Source organism: Mastigoproctus giganteus, chromosome 3 (assembly GCF_048544385.1).
Source record: "Mastigoproctus giganteus isolate SK-2022 chromosome 3, ASM4854438v1, whole genome shotgun sequence".
Taxonomy (NCBI): Eukaryota; Metazoa; Arthropoda; class Arachnida; order Uropygi; family Thelyphonidae; genus Mastigoproctus; species Mastigoproctus giganteus.
Genome location: NC_143577.1, coordinates 5,536,590 through 5,558,787, shown reverse-complemented (window position 1 = coordinate 5,558,787; position 22,198 = coordinate 5,536,590). Strand labels below are relative to the sequence as shown.

At 37.6% G+C, this 22,198-nt stretch overlaps 1 protein-coding gene across 2 annotated transcripts in view; it reads right to left on the bottom strand.

Moving 5' to 3' along the window:
- The window catches only part of NELF-B (negative elongation factor B), a 79,021-nt gene extending 62,734 nt beyond the window's left edge, over nucleotides 1-16,287 (bottom strand). For both annotated transcript variants that reach the window (XM_090369892.1, XM_090369893.1), the window contains exons 1-3: nucleotides 15,756-16,287; nucleotides 4,712-4,828; nucleotides 688-999 (exon numbers count right to left, since the gene is read on the bottom strand). In XM_090369892.1, coding sequence (XP_090226018.1) covers nucleotides 688-999; nucleotides 4,712-4,828; nucleotides 15,756-16,064 — 738 coding nt within the window. In that variant the 5' untranslated portion in view covers nucleotides 16,065-16,287. The remainder of the gene's footprint in view (nucleotides 1-687; nucleotides 1,000-4,711; nucleotides 4,829-15,755) is intronic.
- Nucleotides 16,288-22,198: the final 5,911 nt, after the last annotated feature.

The following is a 22,198-nucleotide window of genomic DNA, read 5'->3' as shown; positions in this document are numbered from 1 at the left end:
CGCAGGCTCCGGTCCTACATTGGAGAAAGAAGGCTGCTGTTCACCATCAAGATGGCCACCGGTAAAATTACAGAGCCGAACTTCTGAGATCACTGCTCTTGGCGCATTCCTTCCCCTTATCTCTGGTCTTCAGCACAGCTGCTAGCAAACCGTAACCGGCTAGTACTAACGGACAGATTCCTGCCAAAGCAAATGCTGCCTTCACTGCAAGCCATCAACGGGGACCTCCAAGAAGTGGTCAACGATAAAAAATACAGGAAGGGTATCCTCGCCGAACCGAAAATGTAAAACTGTGCTTTGTTAATAATCTGATGTAACTTATGTTTTTCTCATGTATCTTTTGTAAATATATTTTGTAAACCCCTGGCACCACCATGCTGTGACGGGACTAATTGTATGTCTATCATTGCTGCAATTAAAGATTCTATTCTATTAACACTTTTTTTTTTTTTTTTTTTTGGCTGATGCTGCATAAGCTTGCTTTCTTGCATCGTATGCCTCTACTAATGCTAACACTACCAGCTAATGGTAATTAGCTTGCATAAACCTGGTATTGCAAGTTAGGAAATGAGTACATTTCATTTCTGTAATTTGTACATACACCTGATATATTCTATGTGATAATTTAAGTATACTAAGATAATAACCTATTACTTTACATTAAAAAAAATCTAAAGGCATTCCAACCTCCAAATCATGAAGAGCCATTAAGAGTTCTGATCTGAGTGTACAATAGTGAACATTGCGTGTACGAAGAAAAAGTGTCCTTAGGAACTGCAACACCATATCATACAACTGAACATTTCGACCGACCATAGTCAACAATTTCTGCACCACTTCTCCTTGTCTTCGCTGCTTTGGTGATGGTAAAAAAAACTGGGCACTGGGATCTGTGTGGTTGAAGAGCACTGCATCCTTTTCTTTGATATACTGACTTAACAATGGTGAGACTTCATCCCCAAAAAGTGCCTGGTTATCCTGCCAAATCTGACGTTTCACCTAAAAAATTTTATGGATACAATTACATAATCCACAAGCAGCAAATTATTATAAAACTTTTTCCCTTTACTTTTCAAAAATACTAGTAACCAAGTATCTTAATTATAAACTCAAAAATAAAATTAAATATTTTATATTTATAAAAAAATGAATTTATTTCAAGTATTAAAAATTTTTAATTATACAGGCCTATGTGAAAACTTTATATGGTATAAAGTTTTCATATAGGTCTATATAAATGTAAGTAATAAAAAAAATTTAAGAACTAAAATGATTTATTGGAATTTAGAAATAACAAAAAAATTACTTTATACAATCTTAATTTCCCTTTATCAGAAAAAACATTAAACATTTCGACAGGTCGTTTAATAGATCAAATTGAGTGTTGAATTATTTGTTGAATGTTGTGTTGATTGGTCATCTGACAGGTGATCCATTTCCACATTAACATTTAATTTCAAGTATTAAAAATTTTTAATTATACAGGCCTATGTGAAAACTTTATGGTATAAAGTTTTCATATAGGTCTATATAAATGTAAGTAATAAAAAAAATTTAAGAACTAAAATGATTCATTGGAATTTAGAAATAACCTAACAGTGACCCTCAAAAATAATGTTCCTATGTAAACATTAATGATTAAAAATATGAAGAAAATATGAACTATGCATCCATTTGCAACAAACATAGGGTAAGGGACATATTGCACTATGCATCATTTGCATACTTGCTAGGGTAATGACTGTCTTATGAACTGAAAGTTGTTTTCCACATTCTTGTTGAAAACAAGCATATGAAAACAAAAATAGACTATTTGTTGGTGCTTTCATAACTTTCTTCAAAATTGAGAAACAATGCCATCTCAGAAAAAAGAAAATCTTTATAATCCCTGCTTTAATTATCCTTTAAATCAATATTTCAAAAAAGGTTATGTTAGATATACATACACTTAACAATCCACAGACCGAGATTTATAATTTTAATGAGGATTTAACTGCTTTCATGAAACTAAGGTCTAATCAGTCAAATAATATGCTAATGGTAGTTTTAATTTATAGAAGATTGCTGGGGGTCTTATATAATTAAAAAAAAAAAGGAAAAGAATAGAAATAAAGCAATGTTTTTTTTCCCTTTCCGCAACATTGCTATATATGACCTTGGGTTTATAACAGTGATTTACAGTTGCCATGCACGATCAGCATAAGAGTAAGTGATGCTTGGCAGCTTAAGTAATTGTTATAAACTCCTCAAGATCGTATATAGCAATCTTGGGGAGAACAAATAAAAAATTCATTGCATTATTTCTATTCTTCTCTTTTAATAAAAGTATAAGGAAAAATTCACCTGCATAAACATAAAAAAGTATAAATTCAAAACAGTAGAATCATTCCATATCTTTTTACAATTCTAATATTTTCCAGCTCTCACAAACAACCAATTCCAGTTTCCAATTGAATTGTTACTAAAATGCAACATGGGAGTTTGCCATTCAGTAGGATGTATATTATATAAAAATATAAAATTGAAACATTATGCATTAAAGAAGAGAAGTTCAGCACATGAAAATTTATTATAAATCATTCTAACAGCTGACCTTGCTAAGGGCAAATGTTTGAAGGCCATGTGACCCTCAATCATTTGTTGTGCAGTCCCAACTTTGATCACAATTTACAAGGGAAACAGTGTTAAACCTATATAAAAACAATGGCAAATAAAATTCATAAAACTTCATATTAGTATACTGGAGAGGGGGGAATAAAGTTCTACTGTCATGTGTCTTGTAAAGCTACCAATGTGAAATGTATGAGCCCCATGGGAAAAAAAAAAACCCTGCGTAAGCCAGAGATCACATATTTTTGTGCAAAAAATTTTCAAAATATTTCATTCTTGGATAAACACTATATAAAATATAAAAGTAACAGAGAATGACACACACACACACACACACACACACACACACACACACACACACACACACACACACACACACACACACACACACACACACACACACACACACACACACACACACACAGGCAGTCTGCAGCTTACCTAATAAAACTTCATATTAGTATACTGGGAAGGGGGGAATAAAGTTCTACTGTCATGTGTTGACCCTTGTAAAGCTACCAATGTGAAATGTATGAGCCCCATTTTTCTGTAAGTACTCAACTTACAGAAATTTGACTTTACGTAAGTTTTTGCTGGCCGGTGCAAACTTAAAAAAATCATGGAAAAGTATTTTGCATCATAGGAATGAACGGAGGTATCGCGAAAATATAGTAATGTGAACCCAATAACACATTGTGTTTTTTTTTTTTTGGTAATTTGTTCCGGGACCTCGGAAGTTGAAATTTTCGCTATATAACTAAGCTTTTTATCTCTCTAAAAGATCATTTTTATAATGGAAATTGCACTACAATTTCATCATTATCATACGTTCCGTTATAAGAATCAATTTTGAAACCTTTGTGATATTTTTCTAAATCACATTTATGGAGGTCACTACCACATAAAACAATAAAAACAATTTACATTTTCCAGTTTACTGGGCTTTTCTGTTAGCGCAATCTATTATAAATGGGTAGTAAACTCGATTTTATTGCATTTGTGATAAAAGTGATATACTGGAATTCTGTAGGTTTTTACATTAAATTTTACATTTAATTTTTAAATGAGTTCCCCTTAACTGACATCTTCAATCATATAAAAAACATAAATTTTCAGAATCTTCTCTTCATTCCTATTTACTTATTACAATGGTGAAGGGAAAGTTACCAACAGAAAGTGCAAGAGCTAGGAAACGAAACAAAATTGGTTTAGAAATGAAGATGATTAATTAAGAAGTATGAAGCAGGACAAAGTTTGTCATCTACTGCATGGAATTAGGTTGCACTGCTTCAACAGTGAATACTATTGAATATATTATAAAAACATGTTAAAGGATCAATGCATTTAAGATCAACAGTGATCACAAAACAGCATTTAGGTGCTATATCGAAGATGGAAAAGCTATTAATAATATGGATGGAAAATCAGATTCAGAAGCAAGTCCCTCATCCAATGGCCATTAAAGCAAAAGCAAGAAGTATTTATACAGATATTAAGGATAAGTACAGCAAACCTCAAGCCAAGTTCGTGGCAAGCAACAGGGGGTTTAATAGGTTCAAAAATCACGCTGGTTTCCAAAACATTATAGTATACGGTGAAGTTGCCAGTGCCAATTCTGCAGCTGCAGAGAAATTTTGTGATGTTGGGAAAACCCCTTCTAAATTGCCACAGTCCTCCACTTCCGCAGCGGCATGCTTATCAGCTGGAGAGTTAATTCTGGCAACTATGTTCGAAAGGTAAAACTTGTTGACATTATGCCTGTCTCCTCTCTCTTTTTGTAATTTTTCTTGTGCATGAGATAAAACAATTGAATAAATAATTCTATTTACATGTTCGTCAAACATTTTTTTGCTTCAATCAAACTGAGCGCACATAGTTGCGAGTGCTGCATAAGAATTTAGGGAAATTCCGACTTACATAAAATTCGACTTACGTAATCCTTACATAAGTTGGGGAGTGGCTATATATACACATAAAAATTACAAATTAAACTAACTGATAAAATAAAATTAGAGAAAAGTACTAAAATTCACAAATTTACCTATTTGTAAATTTTAGAGAAAATTTTAACCTGAATAAAAAGGGAAAAAATGGTTCTTACTTGCACATCACATTCATCATAAAGCTGTTTGTTAGCTACCAACTGTTTCAGATATTTATCTTCTACACGTTCCATATTCTTTAATATACGCATCACAACTGGCCTCAGTGTTTCTACCTAAAATGATTAAAGCAAAAAAGACATTATTTAATCCTGCACTATTCAATAAAACCAATGACCACTATAATACAATAAAGCTTCTTGGTAACAGCATTAAAGCTAAAATAAATTTTTATTTATACGATCACAGCAACTACAAGAGTTTAGCACTTATTATTATTACCAGCCATATAGTGCAAGGAAGCCTGAGGCTTATGCTGCACTAGCAAAAAAAAATTTCTGAGATGTGAGCCCCTGGGGTTAAACTTCATTGTGTTAAACTCTTTTTGTGTCAGGGTATGAAATCAGTTTTTCAAAGCATATAAGTGTCTGCTATATTATCTCAGCAGCCCAGAACTTAATAGTTCCCTGCCCATGCTATCAAAAAAGTCATAGCTCATCCTTCAACCAAATAAAGAAAAACAAGAATGAAATAAAGTTTTTTTTTTTTTTTCAATACAAATCTGACTGGCTTACTAGCTGATACAAAACCAATAGCTGTGCCAACATACTTATTCCTGAAAGATGCAGATAATTTCTCAGTCATGAGGACAGAATGTTTTCATCCTGCAGAGTCAAGCTAACCTTATAACATATACCACTATACACATGATGACTGGATATCTCATAGCTTAAATCCAATCAAGCTGATATGGGCTGATGCAAAAGGTTACACTGCTTGCCACAACTCGGCATTCTCAAAGACCTCCATAAAACCAATATGGGAGAAAGCATTAGAACATATTACAGCAGAAAAATGGGAAGCAAGTGTGAATCATGTAAAAGCACCAATAGAAAACTACTGGGTCATATAAGGCCTAATAGACGGAATTCTACATTTAGGATGGAATAGTTTGCTATGAACTTGGGAGATGGCAACAGCGATGAAATATCTAAAGACAAGTAATCAGTGGGTTGGTTTCAAGAAAAAAAAAATAAACTTGTCAACATTTAATTGCTGAAAATGATCAAATAACATATGTGTGAAAATGCATAAGCAGCCAATTCATACTTAACTGTTTATGAGAGTCTACTCTGGGCATGTCAATCTGGCTTGCAGGCTGTCATGCAGCCCTCAAATGTTTGTTGTGCCATCCCAACTTTGATCATAATTGATAATGTTTACAGGTGAAAAAGTGTTAAATTTATATAAAAACAATAGCAAATAAAATTCATAAATTTACAAACCTTCACATAGGCACACTTGGGGAGTGGGAGAATAATGCTCTATTGTCATGTTTTCACCCTTGAAAAAGTTACCAATACAGAATGTGTGAGCACCCCCTTGCTCAAAAAAAAAAAAAAAAAAAAACAGGTATGCCATTGAACCTTCATAAATGTTAAGGGTCATGAGATCATATATTTTTGTGCAAGGCAAAATACATGAAAATATTCATATATTTCATACAGTAATGACAATGACACAGTAGTGCAGCCCAAAAGTACACCAAGTGCCAAATTAATCAAGTCTAGTGCAGGATCACTTTTAAGTTTGGCACCCATGGTCTAGTCACAGGCAGAGAGTAATGATATCTGAATGGAACATCTCCAATGATAGAAAAGTGGCATGCAAGAAATAACTGAAAAAAAGCAACTTTTTTCTCTTTTAAGAACGTGCTAGAAATTTGTACTTGAAGCGTGCGCACATGCACGCACACACACACCCCTCCAACTGGGTTTTTTTTTTTTTTTGCCTCTATGTATTAATATTTTGTTACTCTACCGAAATGGAGAGTATTAGTAGTGGCAAAAGATACAAGCAACCTTATAAGGCATCAGCCAAAAGGGGGGGGGGGAAATCCCACACCACTCATCTATCCCCTCCAATAGTATGTCTAGTTCTTCCTTGAATTCACTGAAACTACCCACTTCTACGACAGATGGAATTTAGTTCCAACAATCAACCATTGGCTCACTAAAGACAAACTACAACACATTATTCTGAAACTCCTTCCTCAATTTGGATTTTTGTCCCTCGTGTGTAGTATGAGCAAGAGGAAGAATGTCATCAGCATTGAGCTTGTTAGCTTGATCAATTCAATCCATTTAAAGTCTTAAACACCTCAATCAGATCACCTCGCAGGTGCCTATCTCCAGAAGCTGCAATTTGCAGAATGAGGCTTTTCTTGGTAAGACCACCCTCTCTTTACCAATCTGATTTCCTTTCTCTACACCTGTTCCAACAGATCTACATCCTTCCTGGTCAGACCTCCAGCCCTATATAGAGTACTCAAGATGCAGCCTAATGGTCCTGTACAAAGAGATAATCACCTCCTTATTGCTGCTAGCAAAGTTCCTGTATATCACTAACAAAACTCCATTAGCTGCACCAAGCAGCCAGTCTGTGCTGTTTAGAGATCATATCTGACTGCACAATTATCAATCTGACATGATCAATCTTTATGGGTATAACCTCCATGCGCAAGTACATGGTGGGTGACCACCCAGGTGTGAACCAACGTAAGCAGGGGGCGAGGTGTGGCACCCACACCACATGGAGGAATGCCACCTCTCTCTGTTAACAGACAGTACTAGGTGGCAGATGACTCTCATCAACCGGTGCAATACCACCACTTTGCTTATTGGAGGCTTGAACTAGAACCCATGTTTAGTCTCCAGAGCTAAGTTCTGGTCAAACCCTTCTGAATCTCTTCCATCATGCAGTATGATTGATGACTTTTGAGGTTATGATGAACATCGTGGTGAGATCCAATATTCCTTACATTTCGAGGGTACAGCTCTAAAACGGTGTTCGCAGGCCAGTCACTAGTTAGTACACCGGACTGAACCTATTGGTAACTCTCTAGGAGGCTTCTCGATCAGCTAGTGTATAATCTTGCTACCTCTACTCTGCTAGATAGTGACTGGAGGGAGTCTGAGTAGTGTGTATGCGAGGGGGGGTGGCACTGCCGAGGTCACGTTATGTCAAGGATCTGGGTATATTCTTACCATGTGTACACAATATTTAAAAATTTCATTACTTCATACAGCATGTCCCACCCACTTTTCTTACTATTGAATACACCATGAATTGTCAAACTAATAGAGCAAGCTTATCTGCGAAAAGATCTAAACCTCTCAAACACTTCCTAATTCATTTAACAAATATACATGGTCTCAATTCTAATCTCAATGATGTCCATTTCCACTTGCAGTCTGCCAAACCCCATGTACTTTTTCTGACAGAATCTCAGTTATCAGTTGATTCAACTACTGCTCATCTCAGTTGCCCAAATTATTTGCTGTACGATTCCTTTCACCTCAAAGGTGGTAGTTGTGCATATGTCCGTTCCGATATTCCCTGTCAAAAGACTTGGTAATTTGGAATCTCCTCTTTTCGATCTTCTCTGGCTCAAAATCTCTCTACCTCATTGTGTCAAATTCATCTGTTGTCTCAACCATTCTCCTAACTCCACTAATCACTTGGAACTCTTTGACTTCCAATACTCCCAGGTAGCAAGTACAGCTTGTCTGGTATATCTGAAAGAATGTCTGTTACAACCTCAAGGTCCGAAAAGTTAGTTGTATAAGGAAATAATCCAGTGGAAGAATGGCTGCTAACCAGCATACATCCTTGTTTGAGACAAAAACCAAAACCTCTTAACATCCAAAGATGAGATCCTTAAAAGATGGAAAAAATATTTCAACGAACTTCTGAATGTAAAAATGAAAGAAGAGGTGGACAAAGAGAGGAAATCACACTGCAGAACCAGAAATAGAGGAAGAGGTAAAACCCACACTAGAAGAAGTAAAATCCAGTATCCTCAACTGAAAAATCACAAAGCAACCAGAAGCGATTAGATACCTACTGAACTCATGAAGGTAGGAGGTAAAAATCTGCATGAAGCTAGGAGGTAAAAATCTGCATGAAGCTAGGAGGTAAAAATCTGCACGAAGCTATTCACAACCTAATAGTACAAATCTGGAGAAAAGAATAATTACCTGATCAATGGAAAAAAAGCATATGTCCCATTCAAAGAAAAGATCTAGAGCAGACTAATAACTATAGAGGGATTTCTCTTTTAAACACTACCTACAAAATTCTGTCAAACATCATACTACAGTAACTTAATACATAAGGATACTACCACTGTGATTTTAAGAAAGACTGCTCCACAATTGATGAGACAATTCATGGAGGAAAAATACAAATATGACCAGGACATGCACATGCTCTTTATCAACTTTGGTAAGGTGTATGATAGTATTAGAAGAGATTAACTCTGAAATACAATGTTAAAATTTGGAATCCCTAAGAAATTAGTCACCGTTACAAAAATATGCATGGCAGAATGGACAAACAAGGTCAAAATTCAAAATGAAATATCAGACCTCTTTGAAATCATGACAGGATAAAAACAGGGTGATGCAATTTCATGACTTCAGAAAGGGGGGGGGGGATGGAAAAGCAGTACAACTGAATGGACTACACCAGACCTTCACATATGCAAATGACATATGCTGGTCAGTGATGACAAATAGGGTAATGTCTAAATTAAGAGTGCTGTAAAAAGGAGCTAATCTCATTGGCCTAAAAATAAACAACAAAACAAAATACCTTAAACTTAGTAGAAATTAGAATAATGATGACTGCAACATTGACACTGGAAATCAAATAATCGAGAAAGTTTCAAGTACTTGGGAAGCATACTGAATGTCTGCAATAATATCGCAGAAGAAATTAATTCTAGGATTCAGAATGGAAATATATGCTTTTATGCAGTTAAAAAAATTCTAACCTCAAAACAAGTATTAGTAATGGCCACATGGTGCAAGAAAGCTTATGGCTTATGCTGCACCAGCATAAAAAAAATAATAATAAAATTAAAAAACACGAACAAAACAATGATAAATAAATAATAATAATTAATAAAAAAGAAGGAAATTAAACCTATCATCCTATGTGCTTCCCTAACCCGAAGGTACTAATCCAGATGACCTTCGAACTTCCCCAAACTGATCAGCCTCTACCACCCATGTAGGCAACTTATTCCAGTAATTTATAACTCGCTGGCTAAAATAAAACTTCCTGCAGTCCAATCTAAACAGTTCCCCCTTTAACTTGAATTTATGTCCCCTAGTTCTAGCATTTTATAATCTTGAAAATTTCATCCTCATTCATTTTACTGATGCCTCTCAGAGCCTTAAACACCTCAATCAAATCTCTTCTAAGGTGTCTAGTTTCCAAACTCTGCAACCCACATATTCGAAGTCTTTCTTCATAAGGACGCCCTTTTGCCGATCTCACCAGGCGAGTTACCCGTCTTTGCACCCTTTCAAGAAGCTCGATGTCTTTCTTTAGGTGCGGTCTCCATACTTGAACACAGTATTCCAAGTCTGGTCTAACAAAAGCCTTATATAATGGGATGATCACGTCCCTATCTCTACTTGCAAAAGTTCGATAGATCATCGATAGGACACCATGGGCCTTCCTTGCAACCTGTTTACAATGTTCAGAGAATTTCATGTCTGACTGTATCGTAACACCCATGTCCCTTTCCTCCTGTACTGGGTTTAGTTGAACTCCACCAAGTGAATAAGTTATTTTGGGATTACTGTTTCCCAGGTGTAATACCTTACACTTTGTTGGATTAAAGTATAGCTGCCATTTTTCTGACAATTCCTGAAGTCTATCAAGGTCTCTCTGAAGAAGCTCAGCTTGACAGTGATCATTAACTACTCTACCAATTTTAACATCATCTGCAAATTTAGACATCACACCCTCTATCCCTTCATCAATGTCGTTATGAAAATTAAAAACAACAGTGGTCCTAATACTGATCCTTGGGAAACCCCACTTCTTACATCAACCAAATCTGAGGAACAGCCATTTATCACAACCCTCTGCCTCCTGCCCTGAAGCCATCCTTCTATCCATCTAAGGATTTTCCCAGTAATTCCAACCTGTTCCAGCTTATAAAGCAACCGCTCATGTGGGACTGAGTCAAAAGATTTGCTGAAATCTAAATAAACAATGTCGAAATTATTCCCTAAATCCAGCTCGTGAGTGACCCTTTCGAAATAGCGAACCAGATTTGTTAAACATGATTTTCCCTTTACAAAACCATGCTGAGTATCCTTGAGAATTTCAATTCGATCCAAATCATCCTGAATTCCACCCTTGATCATTGCCTCCATGTTTTCCCTATCACTGAAGTCAGACTGACAGGTCGATAATTTCCCACTTCACTTTTAGAGCCACCCTTATGTATGGGAGATACATTGGCACTTTTCCAATCCAAGGGAATCTCCCCAGAGTCTAGTGATGCTCGCATAATTAGCCTCAATGGTTCAATGCACTCACTTGTCGCCTCCCTTAAGATTATAGGGTATATTCCATGAATTCCAGGAGCCTTACTGGCCTGTAGGCTCGAAACTTTTTTCATTAAATAATTTTGCGAAATTTCAATACCATTAATTACATATTTTTCAACTTCGCTCCCACAATTTCCCATTGCCACAAAAGGTTTTTCATTTGTAAATATCGATGTAAAATGACTGTTGAGTTCATCTGCAACGGCAGCTGGTGTATTTAATACTATCCCCTTTCCCTTACGTAAAGGTCTGATCTGGTTTGTCCTTCTCTTCTTGGCATTTATATATGTGAAGAATTCCTTATCCCCACTCTTTACTCTATTTGCTAGTGATTTCTCATAAACTGCCTTTGCCTGTTAAACCTTTTCTGTGGCTTTATTACAGATCATCTTGTAGCTGTTATAGGCTTCAGTACTTTTTCTTGATCTGTAACTTTTCCATGCCACCTTTTTCTGCTCAAGTAATGTGGCAACTGCACTATTCATCCAACTTGGAACCCTTCTCGTGGAGTATTTTTTTAATGGTAAATATGCATTCAAGGCATCTGTGATTAATGTTTTAAAGCATACCACAGTTCAAATGTGTTCATTCTCTGTGCAATATCTACCCAGTTAATAGAGGCCATGTAGTAGTAGTGGCATGTGATGCATGAAAGCAAATGTATGAGCTTATGCAGCATCAGCCAAAAAAAAAAAAAAAAAATCACACAATTCCCTCCAAATGCCTGTCCAGTTCTTCCTTAAATTTATTCAACCTATCAACTTCCACAACGACAGATGGAAGTTTGTTCCAGCAATTAACCACCCGCTGGCTAAAGGCAAATTTCCGCACATCCATTCTACATCTGTCCTTTCTTAATTTGAATTTATGCCCCCTTAGGTTCGTAATCTGAACAAGTGAAAGGATCCCATCAGAATTCAACGTGCTGAACCCATTCAAGGCCTTATACACCTCAATCAGATCACCGCGCAGGTGCCTAGTCTCCAGCCACTGCAATTTGCAGAACTTAAGCTTCTCTTGATAAGAGGATCCCTTCATTCTCCTCACCAATCTTGTTGCCCTTCTCTGTACACACTCAAGTAAATCTACATCCTTCCTAAAATGAGGCCACCAGACCTGTACGCAGTACTCAAGGCGTGGCCTGACCATTGCCTTATACAGAGGGATAATCACCTCCTTTTCCCTGCTAGCAAAATTCCTATATATCATTGACAAAACCCCATGACCTGCCCTGGCCAACTGTCTGCATTGCTCAGAAAACTTCATATCTGCCTGCACAATTACTCCCAGGTCTTTTTCATTTTCTACCACCTTAAGTGTAGTACCACACAGTTGGTACGTTTCTCTGGGGTTACTTCTACCCATATGCAGTACTTTGCATTTGTCAAGGTTAAACTTCAGTTGCCACTTCTTAGCCCATCTGCCCAAATTATCCAGATCCTGTTGCAGTAGCACACTGCCATGACTGTCATTAACAACCCTGCCAACCTTTGTATCATCTGCAAACTTCGACATTAAGCTTGATATACCTTCATCAGTAATACTTTATGTAGTACTTTAAGGCATCGTAATTTCCTTTTCTGAAATTAAAACCCATTCCTTTGCCTTTTACTGCTGCTACCTCTCTCATCATCATCATCCACCATAAAACTCCGTGATCACTTCCTGCTACTGGTTCCTCTACTATCAGCCCTGTTATGTCATCTGATTCCTGGGTGGTGATGAGGTCTAGGATATTCTTTTCTCTAGATATCAATACTGGATATTGATGGTTCAACAGTTGAGGATCCTGCTCAGGTGGCTAACAATCTAAACGAGTATTTTGCATCTACATTCACGCATGAGGAGTTATTCAGGAAGGAGAATGATGTAGGTAAAGTAAACATTGGCAGTGAGCTGGATGATTTTGTAATAACTGAGAGGAAAGTGGAGGAGAGATTGTTGAGGATAAACATAAAAAAGGCACCTGGGGTGGATGGGATCTATCCAGTTATATTAAAGGAGGCAGCAAAGGAAGTATGCAAACCCCTAGCCATAATTATGAGAGCTTCTTTGGACTCAGGGGAGGTACCCATAGACTGGAGATGTGCAAATGTAACCCCAATTCACAAAGGAGGATCAAAGGCTGACACAAGTAATTATAGACCTGTTAGTTTAACTTCTGTTCCAGGTAAATTAATGGAGGCACTGGTTAAAGAAGCACTGCAGGATCATCTAGACAAGAATTCAGTTATAGCTCAGACGCAGCATGGTTTTGTTAAGGGCAGGTCTTGCCTGACCAATTTGATTGGATACTATGATGTAGTCACAAAAGAACTGGATGCAGGGAATAACTTTGATATTATATATTTGGATCTTAGAAAGGCTTTTGATACTGTTGCACATGGAAGACTGCTGCACAAATTGGAGCAGTGTGGCATTGGAGGCAAATTGCTACTATGGATAAGGGGATGGTTGAGTGGCAGAAGACAGAGAGTGGTAATCAATGGACACTGCTCAACGTGGACTAATGTTATTAGTGGAGTTCCTCAAGGTTCAGTGTTGGGTCCGTTGTTGTTTTCGGTGTTTATGAATGATATTGATGATGGGATATCAAGTTTAATGTCCAAGTTTGCAGATGATACAAAGGTTGGCAGGGTCGTTAAGGACACTACTGACGCTATGCTGCTGCAACAGGATCTGGAAAGGTTGAACAGATGGGCTGAGAGGTGGCAAATGAAGTTTAACATTGACAAATGTAAAGTACTACATATGGGAAACAGTAACCCCAGAGCAACGTATCAACTCTGCGGTACTGCACTGACAGTGGTGGAGAATGAAAAGGACCTGGGGGTAATTGTGCAGGGAGATATGAAGTTCTCTGAGCAGTGCAGACGAGCTGCAAGAGTAGCTCATGGTGTCTTGTCAATGATATACAGGAATTTTTCTAGCAGGGATAAGGAGGTGATTATTCCCTTGTATAAGGCAATGGTTAGGCCACATCTTGAGTACTGTATACAGGTCTGGAGGCCTCATTTCAAGAAGGATGTAGAGCTGCTGGAACGGGTACAGAGAAGGGCAACAAGATTAGTAAATGGAACAAAGGGTTGCTCTTACGAAGAAAGGCTTAAGTTTTGCAAATTACAGAGTCTGGAGACTAGGCACCGGCGAGGTGATCTGATAGAGGTGTATAAGGCCTTGAATGGTTTGAGCATGCTCAATGCAAATGGGATTCTTCATCTTTCTCAGAATAATCACCTCAGAGGGCATAAATTCAAATTGAGGAAGGACGGATGTCGGATAGATGTGCGGAAATTTGCCTTTGGCCAGCGGGTGGTTGGTTGGTGGAACCGACTTCCATCACTTGTTGTTGAAGTTGATAGCCTAAACAAATTTAAAGCTCAACTGGACAGGTATTTCGAACGAACGGAGGGGTGAAATGGGAGTGGGTTTTTTTTTTTTTTTTTTTTGGCTGATGCTGAATAAGCTTGCTTTCTTGCATCGTATGCCTCTACTAATGCTAATGCTAATGCTAGTACTTTCCTTGACATGCTGATACAAATAACAGTCATCTAGTTGATTTAAAAATTTTGTTCCCCAATAAGTAAAGTATCACCCATAATAAGTATCTATGAACTTGAAAATAAAGATATACAGAACAATAATACTACCTACTGTAACCTAAGGATGTGAAACCTGGCCTTCTAAAACAATCAGAGAACAGATTATAATCATTTGAAAATAGAATTCTAAGAACTTTCTTCAAACAAAAACAAGATGAAATCACTGGAGAATGAGAAGGCTACATAACAATAAACTAAATGAGAAATATAAAAGTGAAAGTATAATTCAGATCATAAAGGACAGAAAAGTAAGATAGGCCATTCATGCTACCGTACTGATGACAGAAGACACATCCATTAACTCCTCACAGGAATCCCAAATGGGAAAAGGAAAGCTGGCAGACCAGCCTTGAGATGGAAGGATGGTATAAAGAAAGATATTAGTGTAGTCTTTGGAGGAGAGGTAAACTGGAGAAAGCTTGCATATAATAGTGTTCTGGAATTTAGCTATCACGACTGTCAAGGACCCTCGCAGCAGGGAGTAAGTATGTATATGACTATAATGGTATGCCTTAGACACATGTACCTTCATAGCTATTAGTGCACACAATTAAACCAAACATAAGAGCAGACACACTAATAGAAACCATAGCCAAAAGGCATTACTTCCCATTCCTGATAATAATATCTGGTAGCTCTATCAGATAAACTTAATAATATCTGGTAGCTCTATCCAATCAGACATGCTGAAATGACTGATTTACCTTAAAACCATGAGGTATCATTCCATTCCATCAAATGTTGTCTATACCCAGCCTCCTGTACTGCTTGGAACTCTAACTTCTTGCAAAACCTCACAGACACAATAAAACAAAATATTAGCAAAAAGGCTTCTTGCATCGGTAATATCCATGTTTTTGCATACAGTGCTACCATTGTAACAGACTAAAGAATCATAAGACAAAATGTCCATAAAACTAAACCAGGATTTAATATAACTATATATTTAAAAATAAAAGTGATATAAGAAATAAATTAAAATACAATAAACCATCTAGAAATATGAATATGGTTGTATATGAACATACCTTGATGACGGGAAAGCTTTTCTGCAGAAGCTCCTTCAATTTCTTATCTTTTTCTCTTCCGTCTTGCTTTCCAAGGTTTTCTATCTGTAATAGTAACCGCTCTTTAAGTTCGTCTAACACAGATGTATGAAATTCCATTCGTCGCACACCGTGCAAATCTAACAGAGGCAACATTGGTCTGAGGGATGGAAGAAGTATACCATTTTCAACTTGAAAATCTTCAATGGCTCGAAGCGGATCTGAACAGTTTGTTAAAGCTTCTCTTAAGTATTCCTTTCCTGGAATACCAACTTCCTCAAGACCAGACATTTTAAGTCTCTTTATTTTGCACTTGATAATTATATTACCTTACCACATTTTCCAGCCCATTCGAAATAGCCGGCATAACTGTTTACAGTTGATTTCCACTGTATCTACACATATTTTATAATTAACGTTAACAAAATATTAACAGCATATTGCAGAATGCACACTGAACATTTCATATTGCCTACTTTATAACTGAAATACAAATACCGCAAACACCACCAACTGTTTTAATACTCAAATCCACCAACTTAAAAACTAACATCTTCGTAAACGTCAAATTACACGCGAAATTGATCATAGCCCTCTACAAGATTTAGGAAAATGAATTCTGAAAAATAATCTCGAATACGCTCTAATGAACTTAGATGAGGTTTTATTTTATAATATTTATTATTTTTTCGAGAATATTGTTTGCATTGTTTTAATCACAATAAGTATATGTTTGCTATTTCTCCCTCTCTCAACATTAGTATTATTATTATTTTAGGGTTGCCCGTAATTAAATACATTAACCCGTATTGTGTCTGTAAATTGCGTATGTTCTATGGTTGATTTGCCTGTTTTGCTGGACGAAAAAACCCCAGTTACTGGGGAGAAAAACCTTGCTATCTACGCCTGAGACCAACTAACTCAGCCACGGAGTGAAAAAAGCCCATTAAAGTTCCACGCATCATCGACGGGATTCGAACTCAGGCCTTTTCCACGTGGTGTGGGGAGGACGGTGACGATACCACTGTGCTACGCGCGCAGACTCCTCTCTCAGCATATGCAATTTACACCCAATTTCTCTACGTCGATGTTAAAAGTATTTCCACTCTGAACGTCAACAATACGTGGAACTGAGGCACTCGCCGGTACCAATTTGAATATATGTACTCACCATCCTTCATACACCCGGTGGAAAAGAATCGAGTTCGAGGCACGGCAATACCGCGAGAAATTTTATTGGCCTTTTTCTTCAAATCCAATGAGTTAGTTAGTCTCAAGCGAGCCCACATGTTTCTTTTTTTTTTCTCACCTCCCAGACACTAGAGTTTTTCTTTCTTGAAAAGAGCAAAGCATAGATTAACAGTAGCCACTGGCAGAGGAGAAAGTGATTCTTGCACTGCTTCTATTGGAATGAGCAGCAGCCTGGAAAATAAGATGCAGGATATTTCAGAGACTGCTGGGAATCATGGGGGGCACAAGTGAACACAAAGGTTGTGTTAGGGTGGCTAAGAGGAAGAGCAGGTGCATGTATACTTGCGTGTACACCAATGCTAGGAGTTTAGTAAATAAATTTGATGAATTTGAGCTATTGCTCAAAACATCTAAGGCAGATATTGTTGGGATTTCAGAGACGTGGTGTCACACAGATATAAGGAATGCAGAACTGGAATTTGGGGAGTACAATGTCTACAGAAAGGATAGACAGGATAGGAAGGGAGGAGGGGTTATGCTATTAGTTAAGAAACACATAAAATGCAAGGAAGTGAAGCAAGTCGACATCGCTGGACAGTGCAGTGTCGAGTCAGTTTGGTGTGACATAAGCATTGGGAGATCAAAATTGAGATTAGGAGTGTGCTATAGGCCTAATGACTCTGATGAGTATAATAAGAAACTGTACAGAGAAATAGAGTGGGCCAGTAAATCAGAGAGTCTTATAATGGGGGATTTTAATTTCCCAGATATTGACTGGAATTTGGGGGCTGGTCACTCACACACTAGCAAGGCTTTTGTGGATTTATTGGATGATTGTTTTCTACATCAGCATGTTCGGGAGGCAACTAGAGGGAGTAATACTCTTGATTTCATTATCAGTAGTGATTCTTCATGCATTAAGAATCTGCAGATAAATAAACCACTAGGTGGCAGTGATCACAGTGTTCTGAAGTGGGAGTTACTCAAAGAGGTAACTACCATTAGGGGTAAAGGGAAGGGTTTTTGCTTTCGTAAAGGCGACTACGATGGACTGAGACAGTATTTAAATTCTATACAGCGGGATCAACTGATGATGTTACCAACAGCAAATTCAAAATGGGAAGCATTCAAAAGACTTATCTTGGAAGCTACTAGGCTTTACATACCAACTAAGAAATATTGTTCAAGGTTTAGGCCTAAATGGATGTCAGATGAACTAATGAGGCATATGGCAGAGAATCAAAATGCATGGGATACATACAAATTAACACGTGACACAGAAGCCTTTGATAGATACAAGTTGATCGGTAACCAAGTTACAAAGGAGGTTAGGCAGGCGAAGGCAGATTACGAGAGATCCTTGGCAAGGGATGCGAAGAAAAACAGAAAAGAGTTCTTTACTTATGTAAACTCTAGAAGGAAGGGGATGAATCAGATTGGTCCACTTGATATCGATGGGTCAACTGTTGATGACCCTGCTCAGGTAGCTAACAAACTAAATCAATATTTTGCATCGACATTCACACATGAGTAGTTATTCAGCGAGGGGAATGCCAGAGGTGTATTCAACTCTAGCAGTAAGCTAGAGAATCTCGTAATAACTGAGAGTAAAGTGGAGGAGAAATTGTTGAAGATAAACAAAAGAAAGGCACATGGGATGGATGGGATCTATTCAGTTATATTAAAGGAAGCGGCAAAGGAAGTAAGCAAACCCTTAGCCATAATTATGAGAGATTCCTTGGACTCAGGGGAGGTACCCATGGACTGGAGACGTGCAAATGTGACCCCAATTCACAAGGGAGAATGAAAGGCTGACACAAGTAATTATAGACCTGTGAGTTTAACTTCTGTTCCCGGAAAATTAATGGAGGCACTGGTTAAAGAAGCACTGCAGGATCATCTAGACAAGACTTCAGTTATAGCTCGGACACAGCATGGTTTTGTTAAGGGGAAGTCTTGCCTGACCAATTTGATTGGATACTATGATGCAGTCACAAAAGAACTGGATGCAGGGAATAACTTTGATATTATATATTTGGATCTTAGAAAGGCTTTTGATACTGTTGCACATGAAAGACTGCTGCACAAATTGGAGCAGTGTGGCATTGGGGGCAAATTGCTGCTATGGATAAAGGGGTGGTTGAGGGGGAGAAGACAGAGAGTGGTAATCAATGGACACTGCTCCTCGTTTACTAATGTTATTAGTGGAGTCCCTCAGGGTTCAGTATTGGGTCCTTTATTGTTTTCTGTATTTATAAATGATATTGATGATGGTATATCAAGCTTAATGTCCACGTTTGCAGACGATACGAAGTTTGACAGGGTTGACAAGGACACTACTGACACAATGCTGCTGCAACATGACACTATGCTACTGCAACAGGATCTGGAAAGGTTGAGCAGATGGGCTGAGAGGTGGCAAATGAAGTTTAACATTGACAAATGTAAAGTACTACATATGGGAAACAGCAACCCCAGAGCAACGTATCAAATCTGTGGTACTACACTGACAGTGGTAGAGAATGAAAGGGACCTGGGGGTGGTTGTGCCGGCAGATATGAAGTTCTCTGAGCAGTGCAGACGGGCTGCAAGAGTAGCTCATGGTGTATTGTCAATGATATATAGGACTTTTTCTAGCAGGGATAAGGAGGTGATTATTCCCTTGTATAAGGCAATGGTCAGGCCACACCTAGAGTACTGTATACAGGTCTGGAGGCCTCATTTCAAGAAGGATGTAGAGCTGCTGGAACGAGTACAGAGAAGAGCAACAAGATTAATAAATGGAACAAAGGGGTGCTGTTACGAAGAAAGGCTTAAGTTTTGCGAATTACAGTGTCTGGAGACTAGGCACAAGCGAGGTGATCTGATAGAGGTGTACAAAGCCCTGAATGGTTTGAGCATGCTCAATGCTGATGGGATTCTTCCTCTTGCTCAGTATAATCACCTGAGAGGGCATAAATTCAAATTGAGGAAAGACAGATGTAGGATAGATGTGCGGAAATTGGTCTTTAGCCAGCGGGTGGTTGGTAGGTGGAACAGACTTCCATCCCTTGTCGTGGAAGTTGATAGCCTAAATAAGTTTAAGGCTCAGCTGGACAAGTATTTCGAACGAACAGAGGGGTGAAGTGGAAGTGGTTATTTTTTATTTATTTATTTTACTTTATTTTTTTTTTTTTTTGGCTGATGCTGCATAAGCTTGCTTTCTTGCATCAAATGCCTCTACTAATGTTAATGCTAAAAAGCCAATCGAAAATCACACGAAATTGCTGAACATACTAACTACTCATGGCCTTAGTTGTTTTGGCGCTTAACACAGACACATACATTCATACGCATCATCTAAGCTGAGCTGGATCGCCGTCCTCCCCAAACCGGGTGGAAAAGACCCTAGTTCGGATTACATCGATGACGGGAGGAATTTTTACTTTTTCACAACGTGGCTGAGTTAGTCGGTTTCAAGCGAGACTAGTATAGTTTTTTTCTCCTAAGCTAGCTGAAATTAAACTGAAGATTTTTCATTGACCGAGAGTTCATGATGTTTTTACTTTCTCAATGCTCAGTTTTCATCCAACAAAAGAGGCAGGCCGACCAGAAATCATATGCAATTCATGGACATAACACACATGGGAAGATGAGATTGTTCTTGGGTTATGGCAGGTTTTTTTTTTTTTTTTTGCCTTCCATGCATGTTAGTGCATATCAGTTTGTTAAACAGAGCCAAGTACATAATTCAGGTTCTTGCTCATTCAATAATATCCTCCATGATAATATTCATGGAGGATATTATTATGATTTTTTTTTTTTATTAACAACAAGATACACAACAAGTAACCATTAACAGTGCATCTGAGATCAGAACAATGAACACAATAACAATAATAAAAGATCCAACAACATGAAGATAAACATTGATATCGATTCAAACATTAAAATCATATGTACAAAAGATGATTGCATTAAGTTAAGTTACCGGTAAAACAAGTAATGATTAATCAGTTAGAGAATAGAAAAATAATAAAACAAATAATAATAATAATAATAATAATAAACTACAATAATTAGATGAGAGCTAGTCATTTTGCATTTGAAGAGAAGAGGCAAACTTGTGGATGGAATTCGTGACTGGGAGTTGTCAAAGAAGTCAATGAGAGAGAGAGTCATTTGCTGATTTGCTCATTCTGTTCAGTGCACTGAACTTTATAAAGTCCTTAGTGGCAGAGTCAAGGCGAAACAATGTAAGGTTCCTAACTTGTCCAAAAGGAGCACTGAAGTTGATTTTACCTTAGTAAAATTGACTTACCTTAGTAAAATCAACTTCAGTGTTGCTCATTCTGTAAAGGATTTCAGATGCTTCATAAGTTCCAGTGATTACTTTGGCTAGAAGGGTGATGTCAGCAATAACTCTTCTAGTGCACAGAGGCCTCAAATGAGAGTAATCACACAGCGATTCATAGTACACTGTGTGATAAATTAGAGGATTACGGAAAGTAAGGTAACGGACAAAATTTTTTGGACTGCTTCAATTTAGTTAATTAAAGTTTTCGTGTGAGGATTCCAGATGGGTGAGCTGAATTCAAGAATTTGGAGAACTAGAGTTTTATAAAGGATGACACCATATCTGTAGTTTTTGAACTTGTATGTGTTCCGTTTGATAAATCCCAGTATTTTGAACGCTTTGCTGGTGATTTTAAGGACATCGGCATCAAATTTAGCACTGCTGGAGAAGAGAATCCTCAAGTCGTTAACTTGGTCACAACTTTCGATGATCACAGAGTTAATAGTGTAGTCCGTATTTATTAGCTGTGGAGATCTGCAGGATGAGAAAGAGATTATTTTGCACTTCAAGGGGTTAGCTGACAACCCATTCAGAGATAGCCACAGAAAGAATTTATTCAGAGCACATTGAAGCTGTTGAGAATCGGTAATCTCCTTCACTGCTGAGTAGATCTTAAGATCATCTGCATAGAGACCAACTTGAACATTGAAAATGTAGATGAAAGAATCATTTACGAAAACAATGAAGAGAAGAGAACCTAAGGGGGAGCCTTGTGGTACCCCACTTAGTGGTATAAAACAGTCTGAATTCACTTGATTGATGATAACGCTCAAGGAACTATGCGTAATATAGCTGCGTAGCCATGAGAGCAAAGGGTTACGGATACCATATAGCTTAAGTTTATCCGGAAATAGTGATATGGAAGGGAACATGGACAAAAGCAGAGATCCTCTTAGGG